General features: G+C 36.6%; 1 protein-coding gene and 1 long non-coding RNA gene across 3 annotated transcripts in view; both read right to left on the bottom strand.

Moving 5' to 3' along the window:
• Positions 1-4,875: 4,875 nt before the first annotated feature.
• On the bottom strand, positions 4,876-6,146 carry LOC140165130 (uncharacterized). Its single transcript, XR_011860630.1, has 2 exons — positions 6,086-6,146; positions 4,876-5,845 (listed from the first exon to the last, which is right to left on the bottom strand). It is a non-coding gene; the product is annotated as an uncharacterized lncRNA (long non-coding RNA).
• Positions 6,147-6,294: 148 nt separating this feature from the next.
• LOC140165128 (protein strawberry notch homolog 1-like) overlaps positions 6,295-23,947 on the bottom strand; it is a 36,064-nt gene continuing 18,411 nt past the window's right edge. For both annotated transcript variants that reach the window (XM_072188562.1, XM_072188563.1), the window contains exons 13-25: positions 23,511-23,729; positions 22,363-22,523; positions 21,356-21,623; positions 20,813-20,925; positions 20,066-20,137; positions 19,501-19,600; positions 18,584-18,658; positions 17,741-17,887; positions 16,532-16,629; positions 14,721-14,813; positions 9,752-9,981; positions 8,838-9,031; positions 6,295-7,667 (exon numbers count right to left, since the gene is read on the bottom strand). In XM_072188562.1, the coding sequence (XP_072044663.1) occupies positions 7,582-7,667; positions 8,838-9,031; positions 9,752-9,981; positions 14,721-14,813; positions 16,532-16,629; positions 17,741-17,887; positions 18,584-18,658; positions 19,501-19,600; positions 20,066-20,137; positions 20,813-20,925; positions 21,356-21,623; positions 22,363-22,523; positions 23,511-23,729 (1,856 nt within the window). In that variant the 3' untranslated portion in view covers positions 6,295-7,581. The remainder of the gene's footprint in view (positions 7,668-8,837; positions 9,032-9,751; positions 9,982-14,720; positions 14,814-16,531; positions 16,630-17,740; positions 17,888-18,583; positions 18,659-19,500; positions 19,601-20,065; positions 20,138-20,812; positions 20,926-21,355; positions 21,624-22,362; positions 22,524-23,510; positions 23,730-23,947) is intronic.

Below are 23,947 nucleotides of genomic sequence, written 5' to 3'. Positions count from 1 at the left end.
TCCCCCTGCATCGCATATTTTTTTATCAGCACTGACATACTGTGTGGTGATTTAAGCCGGTAAATCTTCAATTGAGTAACTCAGTCTGTAATATTTACGTCGCAATTCCAGTTTAGTTTTGAAACTAGTCAAGGAAAGCCTTCACAGATTCAGCGAGTACGGTAAACACTTTTTTCATAGAGCTCTGTAACAATATAGACATGATAGGCACATGCTTCGGCCATGTCCATGATCAGCCGTGACCACGCCTGGCCTATAAGCTCTTTAAATTGTAGCCCTAAGCTTATAATGACAGGATTCAGAAACATTTTTCTGTGTTACATAAAAAATATATCAACTGCTCTTTATTCATGAAATGGTGCAAAATACCTATCATCGTTGACTGAGGATCCAGGGCCTACTATTTTTCCCTCAAGCTTTGCTCTCAGGAAAATAGTAAGCCCACAGCCCCCAGTCAGTTTGGGTAGGTATTTTGGACCATTTCCCTCATAAGCAGTCAATATTTGCCCAGGAATATTTGTATATCATATTCAATCTATTTTGCACAAAGGAAATCCAATTATGTTGCAAAGGTTCTTGTGGCAATTTTCCTTCCACAAAATAAGGATGCAACACAGCAGATCTATAATATAATGAAGAATTGTAAAACAAGTCAAAGTCAATTTTCACTATAGACATGTCTTGGATAGTGGTTGGATTTCCATAATTGGGGACTACCCATGTCCCATGGGAGGGTGGGGGCTACCCATGTCCTGTCTTCCATAGCTGGTGTATGGATTTCAACTAAAGTAACCAAATGCCAAAATTCCACAGGAAGGAGCTTTCCAATTTGCTCATTTTTTTGCAAGCCTGGATATGTCACACATTTCACAATCAGTACACACACATTTCTGGTACATTATTATGTATGAAATAAATAATGATCATATTCTTCACAATGGTTTACTCTTATACAAAAAATATCAACATTGATGCATATTACTTACTGTGATATCAAATTGAATGATTACCAAGTCAACACATTTCTCAGACATCTTAAAACTACAAATGTGTACTACAGTGATAACGAAGCATCTTTAGAAAACTTTCATTCAAATCTTAACCCCATGAGTACTATCTGCTGATTGGTTACAAGACAACTATTATGATTTATTGAGCCAATCAGCAGCACGGTAAGAATGGTGGTAAGGCTGAAGAGACTTAACCCTAGTTTCGGGCCAGACTGTATGTGGCTATCGCGAACATACATGTTTGTTAGGAGTGTCAGACCGACACAAACTAGCTGTGTAGGAGACAAACTTAACCCCAAGAGAACTACTGCCTGCTGATTGGTTACAAGAATACTATTATGATTTATTGAGCCAATCAACACCATGGTAAGAATGGTGGTAGGGCTGAAGAGGCTTAACCCCATGAGTACTACCTGGTGATTGGTTACAAGACAACTATCATGATTTATTGAGCCAATCAGCAGTATGATAAGAAGGATGGTAGGTCTGAAGAGGATTGAGCTTAAATATTTAGAAGCAATATTTAATTAGCATGAAAGTTCATCTTTCGGGTAAACTTCATAATTAATTATTTAAACCTCAGTAGAGATCTAGACACAAAATTAAGACATAATTAAAATTTTCTGTCACAAATTTGACCTTGGAGTGGACAAAGCCCAACTTCTTGCCCGAGATACAAGATACTTTGAAAGTGGTATGAAGGAGTCAATTTGCATCAGAGTCAACCAACCATCACTCAACCAAGATTGGGGCAAAGTTACCAAGAGTGTGCGTTCAAGTCTTGGGGTCAAGCGTCCAAAAGTCACTGATCCCAAACTTGGGTTGCCAGTCTCCCGATGAAGGTCAAAGTTGTGATGAAAAGTTGAGGTTCATCTTAATTTTGTGTTGAGATAATAGGTTTAAATAATTATAAAAGTTTATTTGGTCACTCAGAATACTAAAATAAAAACATGAGTTCTCAAGGGGTTAAGCCTTTGGCTACAGAGGCATTCTTAGTTACAAAATCATCTTGTGCTCTCAATCTTACAAAAGATTTATAAAAATCTGTTCACAGAAATTGAATTTACCACATTATGATTGACAACATTTTTCATGTTCATGATGTGGTTTTACAACTTTAAAAAATGTTACTCCCAATTCCAGAAAAATACTGCTCAATTATACTGTCAAATCGGCCATGTTTTAAGGCAAGAAATCCCTAAATATTGGTTACGGTAACATAGGGTTTCAGAGTTCCTGCAGCACACCCCTGTCAAAATGTAATTTGAGTACCCCCCCAGGATTGCACATTACACTTGCAAGTTTCATGTTTTTGGCCAATTTTCCCTCAAATTACAAAAATATTAAAACAGGTCTTTTATTGACATTTAACTAACTAATGAATTTGTCAAAACAGTATTATATTTTTTTAATTCAAAAAAAGTAGTGCTGTATTTTTCTGGAATCAGGAGTAGTGCCTTACACCAGGGTCTTACCAAGTGTGCTTGTGTCTATTGAAAGTCATGCAAACTTTGTTTGGCAGGGACAAAAATTTGGCTTTCCCTAATAATCATAATTGCGAAAATTATTGGTTTTCGTTACTGCACGCATCAATAAAGTCCCAACTCACGCTCGCGTAAATTCGAATAAGCGTGCAAGCCATTCTATATCAATACACAATGTTATGATTCTTACTTCTTTTGCCAATTACAAACCGAACAAACTACAGCTGTTATTCTGTTCCAAATTCTGTCACCTTAAATAATAATGAAGAAAAATGAGTCACAGTCTTCTGGAATTGGGCAATATTGAAATCCATACACCCTCTATGAAAGACATGACCTTAATCTCCCACACAGGGAGTAAGAATTTCACTGTGGTTACCTAAATGGGTGAATCCATTTGAAATCTACACCCCTGTGTGGAAGATGAAGGTAATGTCTTCTACAGGGGGTGTATGGATTTCATCTGGAATAACCCAATTCATAAGCAGCTATCTGGCACCCTCTGGATGGAATCTGGGTAAATAGTTTGAAGAGATTTTTTTAAATTATGAAACATCAATTGAACAGTTAAACAAATTCATGTCAGATTCACAAATAAATATTTGTTCTATGTTTTGTACATAATTACATCTTCGTAATATAGGGTCCACAACTTATAAGTTCCCCCTAATACTTTTTAAAATAAGTCCAAAAATATTTTACGAATCGGTAAAAATGTGAAAAGGTACGTATAGCCCGATTTGTTTTACACACGTGGACCAATTTATAGCGTCACATGTTATTGCGTTCAGTCACAATGGTTAATTGTGTAAGAAAAGAGGCCGTTTTAAAAGTGGCACCTAAGTCCATAGCAGTCAGGTTTTTTTTAACAAACACATGAATAGAACTGGTCTACTGTATTGCTTGAGAGCCGATTCCTATGGACTCAGATGCAACTTTTAACACGGTTTAAAACAGTCTCTTTTTTAACATAATGAACCATTGTGACTGAACGCAATGACGTGTGACGCTATAATTTGGTCCATATGTAAAACAAATAAGGCTACCAGTACCTTGTTACACCTTTGCATTTTGTCAAAAAATTTTTGATTTATCTTAAAAAGTATTTAGGGGGGAACATAGAAGTTGTGGACCCTATATAAAGCATTATTTAGATATTTGCACTTTGAAGGTCAAATATAAAACATTTCATTCTAAAATCACAATCAATAATTCAAGTACCCGATGGACCATACCAGCAAACTATATCAAAGCAATTCTGCTTGGTACAGCCCAGACGATAGTGACAATTTTCTACCATTTTTGGTTCTTTGCTGCAAAAAAAAGTCTGCTCAAATGATAAGCATTGTTTAAAGCTTAATCTTCTCACGATCTTGCTGCAGTAACATTGTCTGTTTGTCACAACTGGGGGAAAATAAATAAATATATACCAACACTGGTTCTTGAGAAATTACATGAACTGATGTCAATTATGATTGAAGTACTTGCTGCCAGTTTTGCTGTCTTCTTCACATCAATTAACACACCATGAACGAAGGTATTTTTTAAGTGATTCATATCTGATAAGGGCAAGATAAGGCAAAAAAAAAGGTCTCAAAGCTCACAAGGAAAAGCAAATGCAAAATGCGATTTTTTTTTTACTTGGAATTTTTATGGTATTTTGAGAAAAAAAAATCTGATTTTTGCCTAATTTTTTCAGAAAAAATTGAATCATTTTTTTAAATGTCTGCATTTTTTTTCAAATCGCGCAATTTTACAAATACGCGCGCAATCTTTGAGACACACCTTTTTTTTTTGCCTAAACAAAGTAGTGAAAGAGTCCCATGTCACCTTAAATTGAACATAAATCGCTTGAATTCATTGTGACTATAGTATTCGGCAATGTCCTTCAGCAGTGTTTGATTGCTTTTCCTGTGTTGCTACACAGTTTCATCGGCGAATGAGGTGCCGAAGTAATGATGACATGATTCAATTGGCCAAATCGGAAGACCGCTGAAGAAAGTTGCCAAAATCTATACCGGAGAGTAGCATTTGTGGGGTGTAAAAAAACAATTCCTTTTTATAATTTATTTTCCTTCTAGAAACGCATTCAACATCATTTTTTTCTCAATTTAATTTAAATTTAAATTAATTTAAATAAAAAAAAAATTAAAAAGACAGAAAGCCTATCTGGATATCACCTCAACAAATCACTTTGTTGGCAAAAAAAACAAACAATAAAATAAAATGAACACAAAATATATAAGATTTCTAAGACTTTCCCTATCTTTTCTACTTTATAATGGATTTGACCAGAAATGCATTTAATCCAAGGTATACTTTACCATACAATCTAACAAAACATATGAAAATACTGGCCTCTACACCAATAATATTTAAAAAAATGTATCAAATCTTGATTTTTGGAAAAAAGGTACTTTTTTTAGCTCAAAATGATACTTGTCAGCCATACATAATGACTTATTCCTGAACTGGAAATTCACTTTCTGCTTCTAATTCAGTAACATTACGACAGCGAGGCGGCGCCAGCAGGTGCACTGTCCTAATGACCAACTTATACCCACCATGGCACCATCCAATTTGGCACCAAGACACTTCTGTCACCTAACCTTTTTGGTAAATTCCATAAGCCTTTGCGGGTACCGAGATGTCGTCATTTGACATATCGCCGCTATGCACATTGTTTAACTACATTGTTACTGCGCATTTGAAATAATGATGTGGGTATCGGCCTGATGACATGAGAGGTCCGACCACAAAGACTTAAGGGATTTACCAAAAAAGTAACTTGATAGCCATATCTTTCAGATATAATAACCCGTCACACTAGCCACTTTACAAGAGTACATCACTTTCTTTATATTATTTCAGTTTTCCCATCTACCACCATATACACTAATCAAGTCCACTACACAAGTACCTACTTGGTCCCCTTTACATTCACTAAACCATGTACCCAATTGGTTCCACCCATCACATTTGTGACAATAGCAGTGTCTTAGTACCCTAGGAAGATGGGCAGTAATATAAGTGGCCATTGGGTATAACTGTCATAATAGTTTCAAAAGCTCATGGTATACCTATTGCCCCAAAATAACGGGTGATGCAAAAATGTCACATTATGAGACAAAAATGCCATACAAACTCTGCCTCTGTTATGTTACAGCATATTTTTTAAAGCGCAGTCATGATCATTTTGTGCAAATGCAAAGGCAAGCAACACTGTGCATGATTTGAAAAGCAAAGCTTCCATATCACATTATACCAAAATATTCTGCTGTTTTATACATTCTCACCTGTGAAAGGGGCTATTCCAGTTGAAATCCACACACCCCATATGGAAGACATGACCTTAATCTTCCACACAGGGGGTGAAAAGTTGAAATACACACACCCCATATGGAAGACATAATCTTCTACACAAGGAGTGTGAAAAGTTGAAATACACACACCCCATATGGAAGACATGACATTAATCTTCTACACAGGGGGTGTGAAAAGTTGAAATACACACACCCCATATGGAAGACATAATCTTCTACACAGGGAGTGTGAAAAGTTGAAATACACACCCCATATGGAAGACATGACCTTAATCTTCCACACAGGGGGTGTGAAAAGTTGAAATACACACACCCCATATGGAAGACATAATCTTCTACACAGGGAGTGTGAAAAGTTGAAATACACACCCCATATGGAAGACATGACCTTAATCTTCCACACAGGGGTGTGAAAAGTTGAAATACACACACCCCCATATGGAAGACATAATCTTCTACACAGGGAGTGTGAAAGTTGAAATACACACCCCATATGGAAGACATGACCTTAATCTTCCACACAGGGGGTGTGAAAAGTTGAAATACACACACCCCATATGGAAGACATAATCTTCTACACAGGGAGTGTGAAAAGTTGAAATACACACCCCATATGGAAGACATGACCTTAATCTTCCACACAGGGAGTGTGAAAAGTTGAAATACACACACCCCATATGGAAGACATGACATTAATCTTCTACACAGGGAGTGTGAAAAGTTGAAATACACACCCCATATGGAAGACATGACCTTAATCTTCCACACAGGGAGTGTGAATTCCAAATGGGGTTGCCTGAAAGAGTGACTCCATTTGAAATCTACACCCCCTGTGTAGGAGATTAAGGTCATGTCTTCTACAGGGAGTGTATGGATTTCAACAGGAATAGCCCAATATGAACATGTGCTAATACCTGATATACTTTGTATTAGTTACAAGCAATATCATCTACCTGAGAATGAGTATTGTAATATCATATACAAGGGTCAATCAAAATTGCACCTCTATCCCCATAACTGAATTCTTATAAGATTTTGTCACTTGACCAAAACCAATCAATACCTGGTAGTCAAGAGGCAAGTCAAGTGGAATAATCTCTTCAGTGGCTAAAGAAGACCTGTAGATGCAGGTCTCAAGCTACCACAGCTCTGCAAATAGTAAGTCTTATGACTGTTGTTTTAAATCAACTACTGTACTATGAATTCTTATAGGTTACATGTTTATGCAATTTCTGGCAGGGTCGCTTGATTTAAATCATATAAATCACATTGATTCAAATGAGCATGTGACCTTGAACCCTACCATTACATGAAAGCTCCCATAATGCAGTTTTGGCCTAAGTTTGGTTGCAATTGGATGTGAACTGCTCACCTGAGACTAGGCGTTAATAAATCCCACTTCATATGAATGTTGTACATGGATAAATGCATAACATTTTGAATGACCCTTGTATTAAATCAGTAACTGCTGCAAAAATGCAGATAATCAAGATAAAAATCCTGTGTGGATCAACTTTCCTTGAGTTTTCCAATACACTATTCTATCTGATTGTCACAAAATACATTGATTTTATCAGAAAATGTTGACAAAATCAAGAACCTGTAAGGTTACAGGCATTCCTATCTACTACAGAGAGTTACCAAATTACCAGCTGCTAAAATCATGAAACTGACAGCAATAGATCAATTTCTGCATATAATGTGTCCTGTGTTGCACTTATTCATTCAATGTCTATGAGATAAAGCCTGTATTGAGTTGTTCCATCATGTGAAGGTGTCGGTGTATGTGGTGGCTCCCTCTGCTAGTCCTTTTCTTAGAGTCGCTATGCAGTTTCTTGGAATCAGCAAGCCTGAAAGGAAGGAGGAACAACATGTAACGTTTGAGTTATACTACTACAACATATCCTCACATTTAATCACCTCCGAACGTGTACACAGTCTATGCAAACACGGACGTCTGAATCCATACTCACTCGACATGCTCAAGATGTTTTCAGCCATTTTCTGTGTTTATGTGTACAAATTATATTTCACCTAGCAATAGCAGACGGTATATCTAACATACGATAGACGATGTATCTTGCAAATGCATTATGCATACAACTGTGGACATCTGTGGACAAATACATCTATACGACAGAGGATGTATCTTGGTAATGCATTATACATGCAATTGTGGACATTTGTGGACCTCTTTGCGAGAATGATAAAGTTGCAGACAGGTCCACGGTTCAAATGTGAAATATCATGTGTGCCTGTCCTCATTTGCCGGCAAACACTTATGCACACACCCACACACATAAATCATAACTGCTTCCTTTGGGTGACTATGTATAGTACTATTCCATTCAAATATGAATGGTTTGTATTTGTTTTGTACTGGGCTATACCAGTTGAAATTCCTATATATGAGGTGACCTCAATGTTTATCAACAAAGGCAACAGACTGGTAATATCAATATGCTTGGGTGAACACAATGCAACCACTACACTGTTCAATAGCCTTATTGTGATGTGGCAGGAGTTTTAAAAACTTGAGCCCTGAACAAAATATGATGCGCGCATAATGCCAGGCAAAAAACAATGGAAATTGTGATGATGCGTGCGCATACTGCCAGGCATTGACGTCAGAAGTCAACTCATCTATACCCCCGTATGGAACACATGCCCTTAATCTTCCACACTATTAAAATCTATGCCCCCTGTGTGGGAGATTAAGGCAATGTCACCCATTCAAGTAACCCCATTTGAAATTCACACTCACTGTGTGGAAGATGAAAGCCATGTCTTCCATAGGGGTGTATGGATTTCAACTGGAATAGCCAGTTTCCATATTGAGGTTGTTTTCCCACCATTCCGAGTAAATAATTTGTTTGTTAAAATTGTATCACATGTCCCACTCTATTGCTGGATAATCTTGCAACCCCACATTCCGAACCCCACCCCCACCCCACCCCCACCCCAAATGGGGTTGTGAACCACTTGTTGGGAACCCCAGCTACAAATAATCTCATTCTTACCAACGATTTTGGAACCGTCATCTATTCTGAGGCGTATGATCTGCATCTTGGACAAGGAGCCAGGCTGTGCATTAAGAATAGCTTCCACCCTACTCCATACACTCAGTACGGAGCCTCCCAGCACGTAGTAAGTACGCCGTCTTAGTCCAACCTCACAGCTCAGACCTAATGAGACTTTCCTACATCTCTCCTTCCTGTATGGAATAGATTGCGACAATAAGATGGAATCAAAGTTTTACTAAGGATTTATTTCATTATGCGAGATTATAAAAAAAAAACACAATTTTCTTCAATAATTCAATAGCATTTTATGTCTCATAGAGAGCCACTGGCCAAAGAGGCAGGAGTATTATAGGTGTCTATAAAACTCTAAACATATATTTGTGCTGTTTCAAAATGCTAGGTGGATTTCAAGGTACTGTTGTGAAGCACAATTTAATAAAGCTATTATACAACAAGATGAACTGGATAGGACGGGCATATGAGTAGAGGTCTGATTTCAGGACAAACAAGAAAAACTGCAATACCTGTGAAAAGACCTGCTTGGATCAGGCCTGAGAGTGCGTCTTTGCGTTCAGTCACAATGGTTAATTGTTTAAGAAAAGAGGCCGTTTTAAAAGCAGTCCAGTTTACTTTAACAAACACATGAATAGACATGGCCTGCTGCATTGTTTGAGAGCTGACTCTTATGGACTCAGATGCAAATTTTAATACTGTTTAAAACGGTCTCTTTTTTTACATAATGAACCATTGTGACTGAACGCAATGACGTGTGAGGCTATAATTTGGTCCATGTGTAAAACAAATAAGGCTACCATACCTTTTTACACGTTTGCATTTTGTCCAATATTTTCCGATTTATTTTAAAAAGTATTTGGGGGGAACTTATAAGTTGTGTACCCTATATAACCTACCAATAGGCATGAGTACACTGCGTCTCCGCTGCCATATACTGCATCTGCCAATGACCTTGGGCCTCGTCTGGAATGTTCACTTTACGGTATTTTCTCCTAATATTGGGTAGCGTCTCCATCCTCAACTGCTGACCGGTGTTGGGTCGATATATGTGCATCAGTTGTTTCTTGAGGGCATTTTGTGTGGTGCCTGCCTTCACCAGAATGGCTGTTTTCTTCTTGTTCTTACTCTGTTGATGATATTGATGAATTTTGCAACAAAAATAAATGAAATGCAATCACAATTGATAAATGACAGATTGACATATCTTACTATTTTTAAGTACTGTGCTTTTATTTAGAATATACGGCTTGTATGAAGCTGTGTTCACCATTTATTTATTTATTTCAACTTTCTTTATACAGGGTAGCTCCTTCAGTGTAAGAGCACTGTTATTCTTGGAGGCCCTGTGACATACAGGGTGTAATTTAATTAAATATTACACAATATTACAAGAAAACATACAAACCCATTATAAAGAAATTACAAGAATCATGAAAAATTATATAAAAGTGAAAATCAATGAACAGTGGGGTTTGTGAGAGCTCTTGATTTAAATTCACTTAGGCTCAAGGAAATATAGTTATTATGCAGTGTCAACATCAACAGAACTATTCCACAAATTTGCTGCTCTCACCTGAAACAATCTCTTACCAGAGTTATTGTTAAATTGAGGAACAACAAGTGAATTGGAGGAAGTACCTCTTGTGTTATGATCATGAGTGAATTTGGTAAATGAAAATTTGGAACAAAGATAATCAGGAGCTCTACCAGTAAGGCACTTATATAACATAATAAGAATATGATTATTCCACCTATTATCTAGTTTGAGCCACTTGAGAGAAGACATCATTGAATCAATATTAGTTCTGATATCAACAGAAAGAATAATTCTGGCAAGGTTGTTCAAGAGAATTTGTAACTTGCTTGACAGAGTAAGAGAGCAGTTGGACCAAACATGACTGCAATAATCAAAATGAGGCATGACAAGAGAATCAGCAAGTTTTTGAGAATATAATTTGGAAGATAATATTTAACACGACGAATAACACCACAACGTTTAGAAACATTGGAAGCAATTGAATCAATATGATGTGACCAAGTCATGTGACTATCGAAAATAATACCAAGATATTTGAAATTGTCAACTCTCTCAATAGTCTCATCATCATAAATTAAAGAAATATTTTGGTACTTACTAAGATTTTGTGGGGTACCAAAAAGCACCAATTTTGTTTTGCTGATATTCAGAGTGAGGTGGTTCTTTTTAAACCAACTAGCAATTTTACACATGTTAAGATTGAGGCTGTTTTGAAGACACAAAGGATCTGATGAGCTAACAAGTAATGACGTATCATCAGCATACATTACTGTTTTACATATAACACTATCAGGAAGATCATTTACAAAAATAATAAATAATAAAGGACCTAATATAGACCCTTGTGGAATTCCAATGTTAATTAATGGTTTTAAATCTGATAAGGAACTACCTACTTTTACTGACTGCATTCTATTTTTGAGATAGGATTTGAACCAGTTGAGTTCAAAGTCCCTGATGCCAAATTTCTTGAGCTTATTAAGAAGAAGACTGTGATTGACAGTGTCAAAAGCCTTCTTAAGGTCAAGGAATATGGCACCAGTTACCTTTCCCTCATCCATGTTCATAAGAATAAAATCTTCAACATCAATAACTGTTGTTGCAGTTGAATATTGACAACGAAACCCAGATTGCGATGGGTTTAGAAAATTATTTACAGACAAATAAGAATACATTTGATCATGAACTGCACGCTCGATTATTTTAGAAACAATACTTAGCACAGAAATTGGACGATAATTTTCAACATTAGATTTACAACCATTTTTGTAAATAGGAACAACTTTTGCATTTTTCCAATCAGAAGGAAAAACACCAGTAGCTAAAGAAAGATTACATATATACGCAAGTGATTTACAAATAATAGGAGCGGCAGTTTTGAATAATTTGACATCAATATCATCAAGTCCAGGAGACTTATTATTTGAGAAATTCCAAATTTGATCAAAAACATACTCAGCAGAGATGCAATAGAAATTAAATTTACAATCATTATTGGCAGCATTATAATCATGATTTACACACAAATTATTGACTTGAATATTATTATCATCTTCATCATGAGAATTAAATTTACTAGCTAGATTTGAGCCAATAGTAGTAAAATAATCATTAAAAACATTAGCAGTATCTTTGTCATTAGTAGTGACTTTATCATTAACTTTAATTTTAGCTACTGAACTCTTATTTTTACCAGGAATAACCTTCCTAATGGTTTTCCATAATTTCTTAGAATTGTGCAAGTTATTTTCAATCTCTGTGTTGTAGTAATTTTTCTTAAGACTTTTACTTAGGTTATTGACTTTATTGCGAAGAGTTTTGGCTTTATCCCAATCTAGGGGGTCATTAGTTTTATGAGCTTTATTATAATAGAATTCTTTATCTTTAGTGAGCTTCAGGAAGTCAGTAGTTACCCATTCATGTTTGTTTTTTCTAATCTTCTTTTCCCTAATTGGGGCATGATTATCACATGCCTCGTTGAACATATCAAACCAGACTGCCCAGGCAGAGTCAACATCTGAGTAACTATTAACTATATCCCAGTCTTTAGTTTTAAGTGAGTTAATAAAATCAACATCATTGAAATTTTTATATGAGCGAGATTTAATTAATTTAGGAGGGTTTTTAATTTTCTTACTTTTACGCATTTACATAAATCAATGAGTGATCACTCAAGCCAAGATGATGTACTCCATGAGCAGTGATCATGTCAGGATGTGTTACAAAAGCAAGATCTAAACAAGATCTTGTTTTAGGAGTAATTCTTGTAGCTTCAGTGATCAATTGAGTAAAGTTTGAATTTTTAGCCAAGTTTTTAACCTTTTTAGAATAGTTACTTTTAAATAAATCAAGGTTAAAATCTCCAACAACTATAACCTCATTATAATTAGCCACAGCATTCTGTAACACAAGATCAATTTTAGTTAAATACTCAGCATTTGAACTAGGCTGTCTATAAACAGTACCAAGCAAAATTGGTTTAGTACAAGGCAAATTAATTTCAGTGAATAGAACTTCAACATCATTATCAATACTTATATTTACCTCTTCATTGTAATCAATACCTTCTCTTATATACACAACAATACCACCATGTTCCATACCAACACGGTCTTTTCTATATAAATTGTATCCATCAATAACAATTTCATTATCATCAATGTCAGGTGTTAACCATGTCTCAGTGACACATAAGATATCAATATTATTTGTAAAAAGAAAAATTTGAAGATGATCTGTTTTGTATCTGAGACTCTGAATGTTAATGTGACAAATTTTTAAACCTCTATTCAAATGGCACTTAAGATCAATAAATTGACCCTCACTGAAAGGAAGTTCATCTAAACAAATTTTGGTGAAGCAAGAATTACAAAGCCAATTTGAGTGGTGATGAATAGAGTTAATTTGGTCAATATCAGTACAATCATAGTGAAACTGAAGAGAACATTGAGAACAAGACACTGAGTTGTATACAAATACCTTCTTAAAACATTCTCCACAGTTGGAGGTTTTCTGTGAATTTTTAACATTAATACATTCATTTTTAGAAACATTATTAGAAGATTTGACACTTGTATATAAAGTAAGATCATTAGAATTTATATTAGAAACATGTTTATCAGAGTCTTTAGACCCATCATTATTTTGAGAGTCTATATCTTTGTCATAAGGATGCGAAGCCAGTCCGGGATTGCAGATGGAATATTGCGATGATTTGGTTTTAGATTGAAGTTCTTTTTGCCTGCCCTGCGAAAAAGGGCTGGGTGAGCTTCTCTTAGAAAGTTTTGAAAGTTTGTAGCAAGGAAGCTCATCCCTCAGCGTATTTGGGTGGAGTTTATCTCTATGAAGATTAATTATGTTTGAATTGTCTATGTAAGTCCATTTGTTTCGTGAACACATATCGCGTAAATGACTATTTATGCTATCTAACTTCTCTGTTAGTTCAGGTTTGTCTTGTCTGCTTACAATTGATGAAATAGCGACTTGACTTGATGATGGGACATTTGCTTTGATGGTATTTTCGAGTTCATTTGCGTCTTTAATGATGTCCTCTGTGTTCTGCTTTGGCAAGTTATTGGTTCCAACGTGCACGATGACAGAGTTTGCAGAAGAGCAGTCAACGTCTATAATGTCCTCACATACCTCACGAATCTTTCTACCCCCATGGGCTTCATTTTCTACTGTAGCTTTACGTGTTAGCCGCTTGCCATCGATTCTCGTGGCTATAGAATCCCCAAAGATGATGAGCTTGGGAGACTGATTCTGGGGCTGAATATTGTCAGTTGGTTTACTGGTAATGGGGGCCTTAGGGGGATGAGTTATGGATTGAGTGTTGTCTGTTGGGAGAAGACAGATTATTCTACGAATCCCACTCTACCCCTCCCAAGATGAGAGGTTTATCAGAAAATTTATACATTAAATTTTCCTTTCACTGAATTCATTGACTTTTACACTTAATCGAATGCTAGCTATTTGAAGCCGCTCCCAATGAAATGTGCACTGACGTCACTGCCACATCAGGGTAGAAAATGGTATAGTTTGACTAAATTGAACTTTTCAAGTCCTGTATCAGTAGACGAATAAGGCAACTGCCAACAGGAAAACAAGTAAAACGCTATGGATAGACCCAGATGCGGGAGATCGTGGGGTTTGAATACTGTACTGGCATCGACCAAAGTCAGGCACACTCAAAGGGCACAGGCACATGCGTTCCCATCCAAGTATTATTAACCTATGTGAATTTCATTCCCACACAGCCCCAATGACAACTTACTAACTGCGAGATATATTTCATTCTCTCATCCTACCACACTGTTTTATCAACTTACCAATTGTGAGATATAAAAGCCTTCCTCATTGGTAACGAGATCACTCCACAGTCGTACAGCATTGTGCCATGACAAACCACGCTCTGCACTCACCTGTGTCAAACCAAAAAGCATAAAATATATATAATTTTGTATGCTGATTCTTGGCGTATCCTTTGTTACATAACCATTAATGTATATGACATTTTTTTGTTTTGGCTATAGCTCCCTCTTCAGAAGTATTTAATTATATTTGTACTTACTCACATAGCATTCAATGCAAATTTTGTCACACAATTGTATGGGGTTCTTTTTTATGAGCCTTTAAAAATGCCTAAAATGAGGGTCTAGTTCCCTTTCCAGCTTCCACTAATCTTCATCTCGATAGAATTTACATGTAAAATGTAAAAGTCCATTAAAAAAGAACCCCATTCAAGTATGTAATAAACTTTGCACAAAATGCTTATTGAGCAAGTACATATGCAAGATGGCTATACAAATTATATTTTATGTATTGTATGTCACTGGTATATAATGGTCTTTTCAAAAATAAAATGTCCATCTGAAACATAGGTGTAGGGTCAATGCCACAATACTTTATGACATGCCATTAAAGTCATATCGTCATTTTGTTGACAAAATAAGATTGAAATTTTGACGTACTTAAAGAAATCGAACAGAGCTTCACACGTTCATTATGCTATCCCAGTTGAAATCTATACACGACCTAATATTCCACATAGAAACTCCATTTGAAATCTACACCCCCTGTGTGGGCGATTAAGGTCATGTTTTCCATATAGGGTGTATGGATTTCAACTGGAATAGTCCATTTCAAGGAGAAAGGTAAACAATATATCAAAAAATGAATCAACTGTGTATGAATTCGACACTATACTGAACGCACAATGGAATACATGGTACACATGTAATTTATTTGGGGTTGTTCTATTTCACTTAAACAATGTATGAAGAAAAAACAGGTTTTGAGTCAAATTCAGCAGCAGGGTCAGGTTTTTTTAGTCAGAGCTTACTTATTCTTTTAAAATATCAGTAAAGAAGTAGGTTGTGGGATAGGCTTTTACGACGGGAATTCATAACAATTAGTAGGTTTTTAGCGGGTTCGCCGTCGGACAAGTTTAGAACTGTCAAGCTTTCGTCAGGAGTAGCTCTGACTTCTTCAGGACAAAGTACCTAAGAATGAGACATGTAGACCGCCCCTTGTCTACTGATGACTCTGAAAAGAGCCGTTTGCTGAAGACTGCCCCTTGTCAACAGAAACTAGCAGATCTCGCCTATCTGCTGATTTTGTAAGTTTTGGTGGCTCTGAAAAGAGCCGTTCAATGAAGACTGCCTCTTGTCTACAGAGAACTAGCAGATCTCGCCTATCTGCTAATATAAAGGTTTTGGTGGCTCTGAAAAGAGCCGTTCGCTGAAGACTGCCCCTTGTCTACAGAAACAAGCAGATCTCGCCTATCTGCTGAATTTGTAAGTTTTGGTGGCTCTGAAAAGAGCCGTTTGCTGAAGACTGCCCCTTGTCAACAGAAACAAGCAGATCTCGCCTATCTGCTGATTTTGTAAGTTTTGGTGGCTCTGAAAAGAGCTGTTCACTGAAGACTGCCCCTTGTCAACAGAAAACAAGCAGACCTCGCCTATCTGCTAAATTAAAGGTTTGTTCGCTCTGAGGAAGAGCTGTTCAATGAAGACTGCCCCTTGTCAACAGAGAACATGTAGACTGCATATACTGTAATAGAAGTATACGGCTTACCAGGAACCGTTTGGCCACTCATGGACCAATAGGTCTTATCCATTTCAACTTGGTGATGTCATACCTTAAACAGCTGTGTAGTTGAGTTGCTTGTGTTGAAACTACCACTAAAAGTTACAACTTCTAATTTCTTCACTTTTGGACCCTCACCGGAACTGATGTCTGAAAAACAAATTGGTAAACAATAGTTCACTAAATAGATTTAACAATAGTTCACTAAATAGATTTGATAAAAAAAAGTATATATGGTGTGATCAAGCAAAATCAGTCTGAAGTCAGTCATATACAATTTTCAGTTTCTTATTGGATTGTATTTCAAGTATAACAAGTATTTTCAAAGCTACATTTTGCAGAAAACCCCGTTGAAATTGGACAACCAGTTCAAAAGATATGAGCAGTTAAAGAGTTTCCAAAACTATAGGAAACAAAAGGAAATATTCCCTTTCTTTGGCTTTATCTTAACATCAATATTTCTGACTTCCGACTGATTTTGCTTGATCACATCACATATGAAAGTTTAAATGATCTTCAATTCGAGATGGGCTGTTGAGTGGCAAATGAGGTTATTCTATTTGAAATCCATACACCCCCCTGTAGAAGACATGACCTTACTTAATCTCCCACACAGGGAGAATAAATTTCAAATGGTGATTCCATTTGAAATCAATATCCCCTGTGTGGGAGATTAAGGTCATGTCTTCCATAGGGGGTGAATGGATTTTAACTGGAATAGCCCATTGCATACGTATGGGAAACCTTTGTTCCAAATTTATCGATAAAGGTTTTTTGTTAAGCACAACTGACTTGCACTGGGAAATATCCAAGAAGGTAAGCTCCTTGCAAAACACTCATGTAAATCAACTATTTTGGATTGTCATAATGAGGACCACAATAGTGTTCTTTAGAAAGGGCCAAAACAGAGTGATAAGGCCAAAAAGGAAAAAAAAGTATGTCTCAAGGCGTACAAAGATTTTAAGATCTAATGCGGAACCAGCCATATTTCTCAGTCAGAGCCCTGATACCTTGGGATAATAGTTAGAAATGGACAGTTTTTGACTCACTAGGCAAAACAATACGGGGTACAATTCTTGTTTACCCTGCACACCCTGTGTTTTCAATACAATTCTGGTTTACCCTGCTACCATATTTTTAGGGTTAGGGTTAGGGTTGGGGTTGGGGTTAGGGTCATACTTGTGCGCAGGGTACACAAGAATTATTCCCAATATGGAGTTACACTATTTTTGGTAATGGACGGACCATGTTTTTGTCTTACCTAATATGCCCATGTCCCACTGTCCATCCCTCTTGGCTAAGCCGACAATGTGTTGCAGGGTATCGCTGAAGTACTTAAAGAGACCGTTCTGTAATTCTACCGACATGCCCAGGATACGATTCAGGAATTTAGAAAGATTGTTGTAATCTGTAGGAAGAAATTGAAATTTGACAAAACTGTCATCATCAGTCACCTTCAGTCCTACATAGTAGTAGAGAGGATGCACTTTGTTACACCTAGGCCAACTTCTACACTTAGGTGACGAAAAAAACAACCCGTTTTAAAGGCAGGCATGAGAGTGGCTTTGCTTGTAAAAGCTGAAGTAGAACAAAAAAAAAGTTGAAAAACAGTGTAAAATTGGCAAAAAAGACCCAAAATTGGGCTGAAAATAAATAAAAATGTGTAAATTTCAATAGTCAAAAACGCTGAATTCAGCTGATCAGCTGAAAAATCTCATGCAATCTCATTTTGCATTTTGCTAAAAGTTTTGCTAAAATCATGTAAAATCAGCCGTTTTGGGCCAAAATATATTGATTTCAACTGAAATTGCTTGAAAAAATTCATAACATTTTTCAAAATATGTTTTCCAAAAATTATCAAATTGAATTGAATGAATCGGGTGTTTGTGCTACAAAATCTTTTCATTTGATTGAGCATTTGATCAAAAGCTTTGATCCTTATTAGTTAATGATCAAATGAAGATGTGCTTTTAAACCAGGAAAATCTCATGATTGAATCTTAATCAAATGAAGGGATTTCCCTGGTGTGATTGGGTATATTTCATAGCCAAAACAATGTATGCAAAGGTCAAGTTTATACTTGATATATGGGAACTTTCATTACCTTTGTCAAGTACTGGTAATTGGTATCTCTCCTCCATTTGAATAAGCCCTACACCAACAAGTGCTTGCTTCACATCTGAAATGAACAAAAGAAAAAAACATTTCTGGATCAAACTAATATAATAACAGTTATATAGCGCCCAATAAAAAGGTGCCTCTAGGCCTTTAACAGATAAAAATACCAAAACAATTAGAATGAGCTTAATTTGCACAAATCTACCACAACACAGCTTAGAATAACAATTATTACAAGAAATATTATTTATTTTCAGATTAACTAAAATAATACAACTGAACACAAAATACACTTCTTTCAAAATAATATACAATTTTGAATTTACCAAAGTAATACAAACAAATGAAATACAATATTATGAGGACAATAAGTATGATAAAAGCAAGCATAAAAGGATTATTCCTTCATGTAATTTTACACAAAATTAGCGTTACTTGAGGGTTAGGGTAAGGGTTATTAGGATTAAGATCGACCCACAACAGTAACTTGCTCCAATTGATTAAAAATTTGGGCTTGGTGTCAGGAGTAAAGGTGACAAATGTCACATATAAAAAATTCAACATGAAAAAAATTCAACATGAAAAAGTAAATGTGACCGGCACAAAGGAGAGGAGGTGTTGCCAGCACTTGTACTCGCAGCGAAAATCTACACCACCTTGCTCCCCATTGATGGAATAAAACACACCCAATAATGAACAAAATTCAGATTTTGATATTTTCGGAACCATGCACTATACCTTCCTCCAAATGTAAAATGAACACAGCTGCTGTTTTGAAAGGTACTAGAGGTGTCACAAACATAGCTACTTCAAAATTTATTTACATATCAAAGAGGTTAAAGACAGGTACACATATATTTTCCTCTACTACTACATACTTTTATATTTAAAGTACAACTTTACCTTCAAAAAATGGACCCTGATATGATTTAGGTGGAGGTACAACGGGAGTCTCTAACTCTAGAATAGACTTCATCACAGTCTCAAGTGCTGCACGGCCATACTGCAAACATAAGCATCAAAATCAAAAGGTAATGATAGAGACTAATAATGCTATGGAGGAAAACAAGATATTTGTGACTAACTAATGTCAACTGCAAAGTGTTGATAATTGTGGCTTTACATATAGCATTCACCCTTTGCACGGATCCACCATCTTGCTACCAAAATGAGGTTCTCCTTATAAATGCTTGCGCAAAAGTGCATTTTGTTTCCTTTTGCTTTTTCAGCAACGATGTGATATTCTCCTCAACCCTAACCCAACCAAACATCAAAACACCCACCCAACATCAAAACATCCTCAATGCACAAAGCATATGCAAGCGCCAAGTATTCCACATGATCCGATTGCATCATCATCATCCCAAACACAGATAGGCACAAAAACTTGGCCTGCCAAGGTAAAACCCTTGCTTCCTTCCATTTAAAAAAAAGGGAAAAATCAATATTTGCCCTAGTTATTGTTTACCTTGTTATCTATGTTGAATCTACTCAAATCCCTGCTTTCAGTAGCTCTCCTGTCTCCATGTGTTAAGGCACCCTAGAAAAGACAAAATACACATTAGAACAGGTGGAATACCATTTTCTTGTTGGTATAATTGTTAAGATATTGCCTGTAACAATTTCAATTTACTTCAAAACTACCATACACATAGGTGAACAGGTCCCATTTGCATTTAAGGCATGTTCCCTGGTTCCCAGACTTTCAATTCTAAAATTCCACGACTTTATAAATACCTAACACTGGGGGTGATTTTTTTTCTGTCTTATTCACTTACACCCATTTCTACATAATATGTATTCTCACTCTCTTTTTGAGAGAATTTTTCAACTTGTTCACACTTTTGCTGAACCATGAAATGGTCTCAGCCTATATTAGTCTTTCTCCCTTCCTTACTCAACAACTCTTTGGTCTTAAATGGACATATCTCCAAATGCCAAGTACGTATGACCTCCACAGTGGTGTCACATGAAAGAGTAAAAAGTAAAGAATTTAATAAAAAATATTTCACCACCCTCTGGTGACACTCATCATAAAACCCGGGTCAATATTCATATGGGTCCTTTTTATATCTCAAAAAGAGTAAGCCTAATATCAAACAGGAAATATACATCTAACAGAATAAAGCTGTCTAATCCCTGGATGAAGACTTGACAAAAGGCTAATTCTGTGAATACTTTCATGAAAGATAGACCCTCACCCCTGAAGACTTACCAAACTTTCAAGTCGTTTAGCAACGATGGAAGCAAATCTCTGTTCTCCTGCCAATTCTGATATGAGGAAGACGTATTCTGGCGCTGTCACTTGATTGGAGCGATGAGTACGACCTGTAGGCAGAAAAAGAAATCCCTAGGGTATCGTAGGAAGTTGCTATAATATACTCTAGTGGAAATTGTTGTGCTACATTTATTTTGTGTTCAAAGTAGCTACCTCGAAAATATCAATGTATGAATATATTCATTTTGCTCATAGTGCAATGTATGGAAGCTTCTTTTTGTAATGTCAACTTCAAGAAAATGCCCAATACACCTTCTGATCCTGCCCTTTTATCTGTAAAGTATCTGTAAATGACCAAATAACAGCCAACAAATTAAGATTCAACCATTTTTTACATCTCATGCAAATTGACAAAATCATAACAAATGAGGTTCATGTAAGTGGGGCCCACTTGATACATATGAAGTTTTACATGTGACCTTTGAATTACATTATGAGGTTTATTTTCCCATCCACCAAATAGCAGCTCCGCAAGCTTACCAAACTGCTGTATGGCCCTATCAGCACTCCACGGAAGCTCCAGAGTTATATGAACACGGCGTCTCTTGTTTGGTACACGCTTGTCTGCTTGTAAAGAAATACCAGAGCTGGCAGCTTCTGATATTATTGCTATATACTTATCGCCATCCATAAAGCGTTTTTTCTCGGTTAGATTGAGTATTTCTAGGGGAATATCATATTCACTACGGGATTCATACTGCACATATCCGTCGTCTTTGCTCACAACACGACCTTTACGGCCCGTCATCTGAAATATACAGAAAATGATATTTAACCCCATGAGAACTACCTGCCGATTGGCCAAAATGAAGTTTTCTTTATCAATTGGCCCAATCAGCAACATTGTTAGAATAATTTCATCACACAAAAAATTGGGGTGAATTATTTGCAAACCTCCATTCTGATTGGTGATTAAAGTGAAAATATCATGTAATTAACCAATTAGAGGCAATGTTAGATCGGCAGGTAGTGCTGAGGGGGTTAAATGTACACATTAGTGATAGTGTGGTCATCAACTCTTTCAATACTTTATTATCATAAATAAATCCCACTTCATCTAATCCTAACATAATTAGGATGTGTGGTATTGAAAGACTGGTAATAATCATGAGGCTATTCCAGTTGAAATATATACACCCCCTATTGAAGACAGGACCTTAATTTTCCACACAGGGAGTGTGAATTTCAAATGGAATTACTTAAATGGGTAACACTAGTTGACATTTACACTCCCTCTGCGGGAGAATAAGGTCAAGTCTTCCATAGTGGGTTTATGGATTTCAACCCGATAACCATGTTTAGTAGGAGGTAATATTAGTTCCAGTTTCTCAGAGGCAACCTCCGTCACATTATCTGTGCCACCGAGCTCCTCTATGAACTGAACTTAAATATTAGGAGGTAGTCTTGGTCCCAATTGATTCCTCCAACGTAAATCCTTGTTTCAATAATTGCACTCTTTCATAGGCAATACATAGAACACCACTAACCTCTGCCACCTCATCTGTACCACCAAGCTCCTCTATGAGCTCATCTAAGGTATTAGGAGGTAGTCTTGGTCCCAGCTCCTCCAACATATCCAGCAGTTCTTGTTTCATTAATTGCACTCTTTCGTAGGCATCCATGCCTGGAAGCAGAAGACTGCTGGTTGCTGTGGAACAAGAATCAATTTATAGAAAAAAAAAGGAGAACAAAAAAAGAAACGATAATTTCAACATACATGGTCTGTTACAAATAAAAATACAAATGGCACTGTGCAAATTTGAAAGCCTTGATGCTTAAACTGATACATTGGCAGGAACAAGAATTTTAGATAATGCTGAATATTATCAGGAAAATTAATTAACAAAGAATGCTTGCAAACAAGTTTGTGGTTCCCAGTTTGTCTGACATAGCAGGCAAGCTTTAACATGAGATATAATTACAGAGGCTTCCGGCTCCCAGTTACTGATAAAATTATAGCAAAACAATCCTTCTACACATGTAGCACATGAATGTGGAAGCCTGGTTGTTTGAATTATGTGATGAAATAAAAAAATAAAAAAAGTGCAGTGATTTATAGTGCGCTACGCAGAGGCACAACGCCTAGACGTTGATCCACAAGCTTCAGCACACTTTACAGGTTGTCGCTGATCACTACGGCCCCACATCATTCCATAAACCATTTAATAACAACACAGGGACTTTGCAGCTTCAAGAGCGCACACCCTAGACATTCCACATATGACCATCGCAACCAGGATCAGCTCCCTGAGTTTCATACAGGTTACAACAAGACAATTAGCAGTAAGTTCCTTGTCCAGGGGAATTTCAAGCTAATTCAATTTTTTCATGAGAGCATACTAAACCACCACCAGGGTTTGAACCCGCAACCTCTCGCACCATAGTCGAACGCCTTATCGATTGAGCTAACTTGACACATCTATTTAGATCAAGTAGCAAAATCTTTGTTTTGTTCGATTTTTACATAATAGACAGGGCCAGTGTCATCACGAGTTGTGCTCAATCCTATAAGGATTGTGAAGGATATCTCATTCTGTAGATTTGAATGGGACTTCTGATACTGCATGACTCAACTAATGTGACAGGCTGCACGTAATGCATGCTGGGATACTGTGGATTTCTCCTGTTCACCTACCTGACGGGATATTAGCGAATGAATCCGACTTGCGAATTATGTCTCTCTTCGGGTCAGTCTTGCTTTGTCCAATCCCGGCAGCTAATAATGCACTTGACATATTGCTATTCTTTGGTGTACTTGACGATGATGGCGTCTGCTGTAATTTCTTGGTACTATTTGATGTGGTTTTTGTCTTCTTCACCTTAGGCTTGCGTCCACTTCTGGACCACGGATCATCTGATGGTGAAAATTGCATCAAGATAGGGTAGGTATTGTTATATACAATATATAAATGAGACAAAAGGCTTGTCAAGTCGCTGTTGGCGACTCAATACCTTGGCTACTATTAATGTGCTTGTTGTAACATTTTAACATTTGATAAACGTGTCTACGTCTACTTTAGCAAGTTTACCACGGCAAACAAATCATATTTATTTGATTTTATATTATCATTC

The sequence above is a fragment of the Amphiura filiformis genome, chromosome 11 (assembly GCF_039555335.1).
Source record: "Amphiura filiformis chromosome 11, Afil_fr2py, whole genome shotgun sequence".
In the NCBI taxonomy this organism is placed as follows: domain Eukaryota; kingdom Metazoa; phylum Echinodermata; class Ophiuroidea; order Amphilepidida; family Amphiuridae; genus Amphiura; species Amphiura filiformis.
The sequence above is the reverse complement of the archived record's forward strand: the minus strand, read 5'-3'. Positions and strand labels throughout refer to the sequence as shown.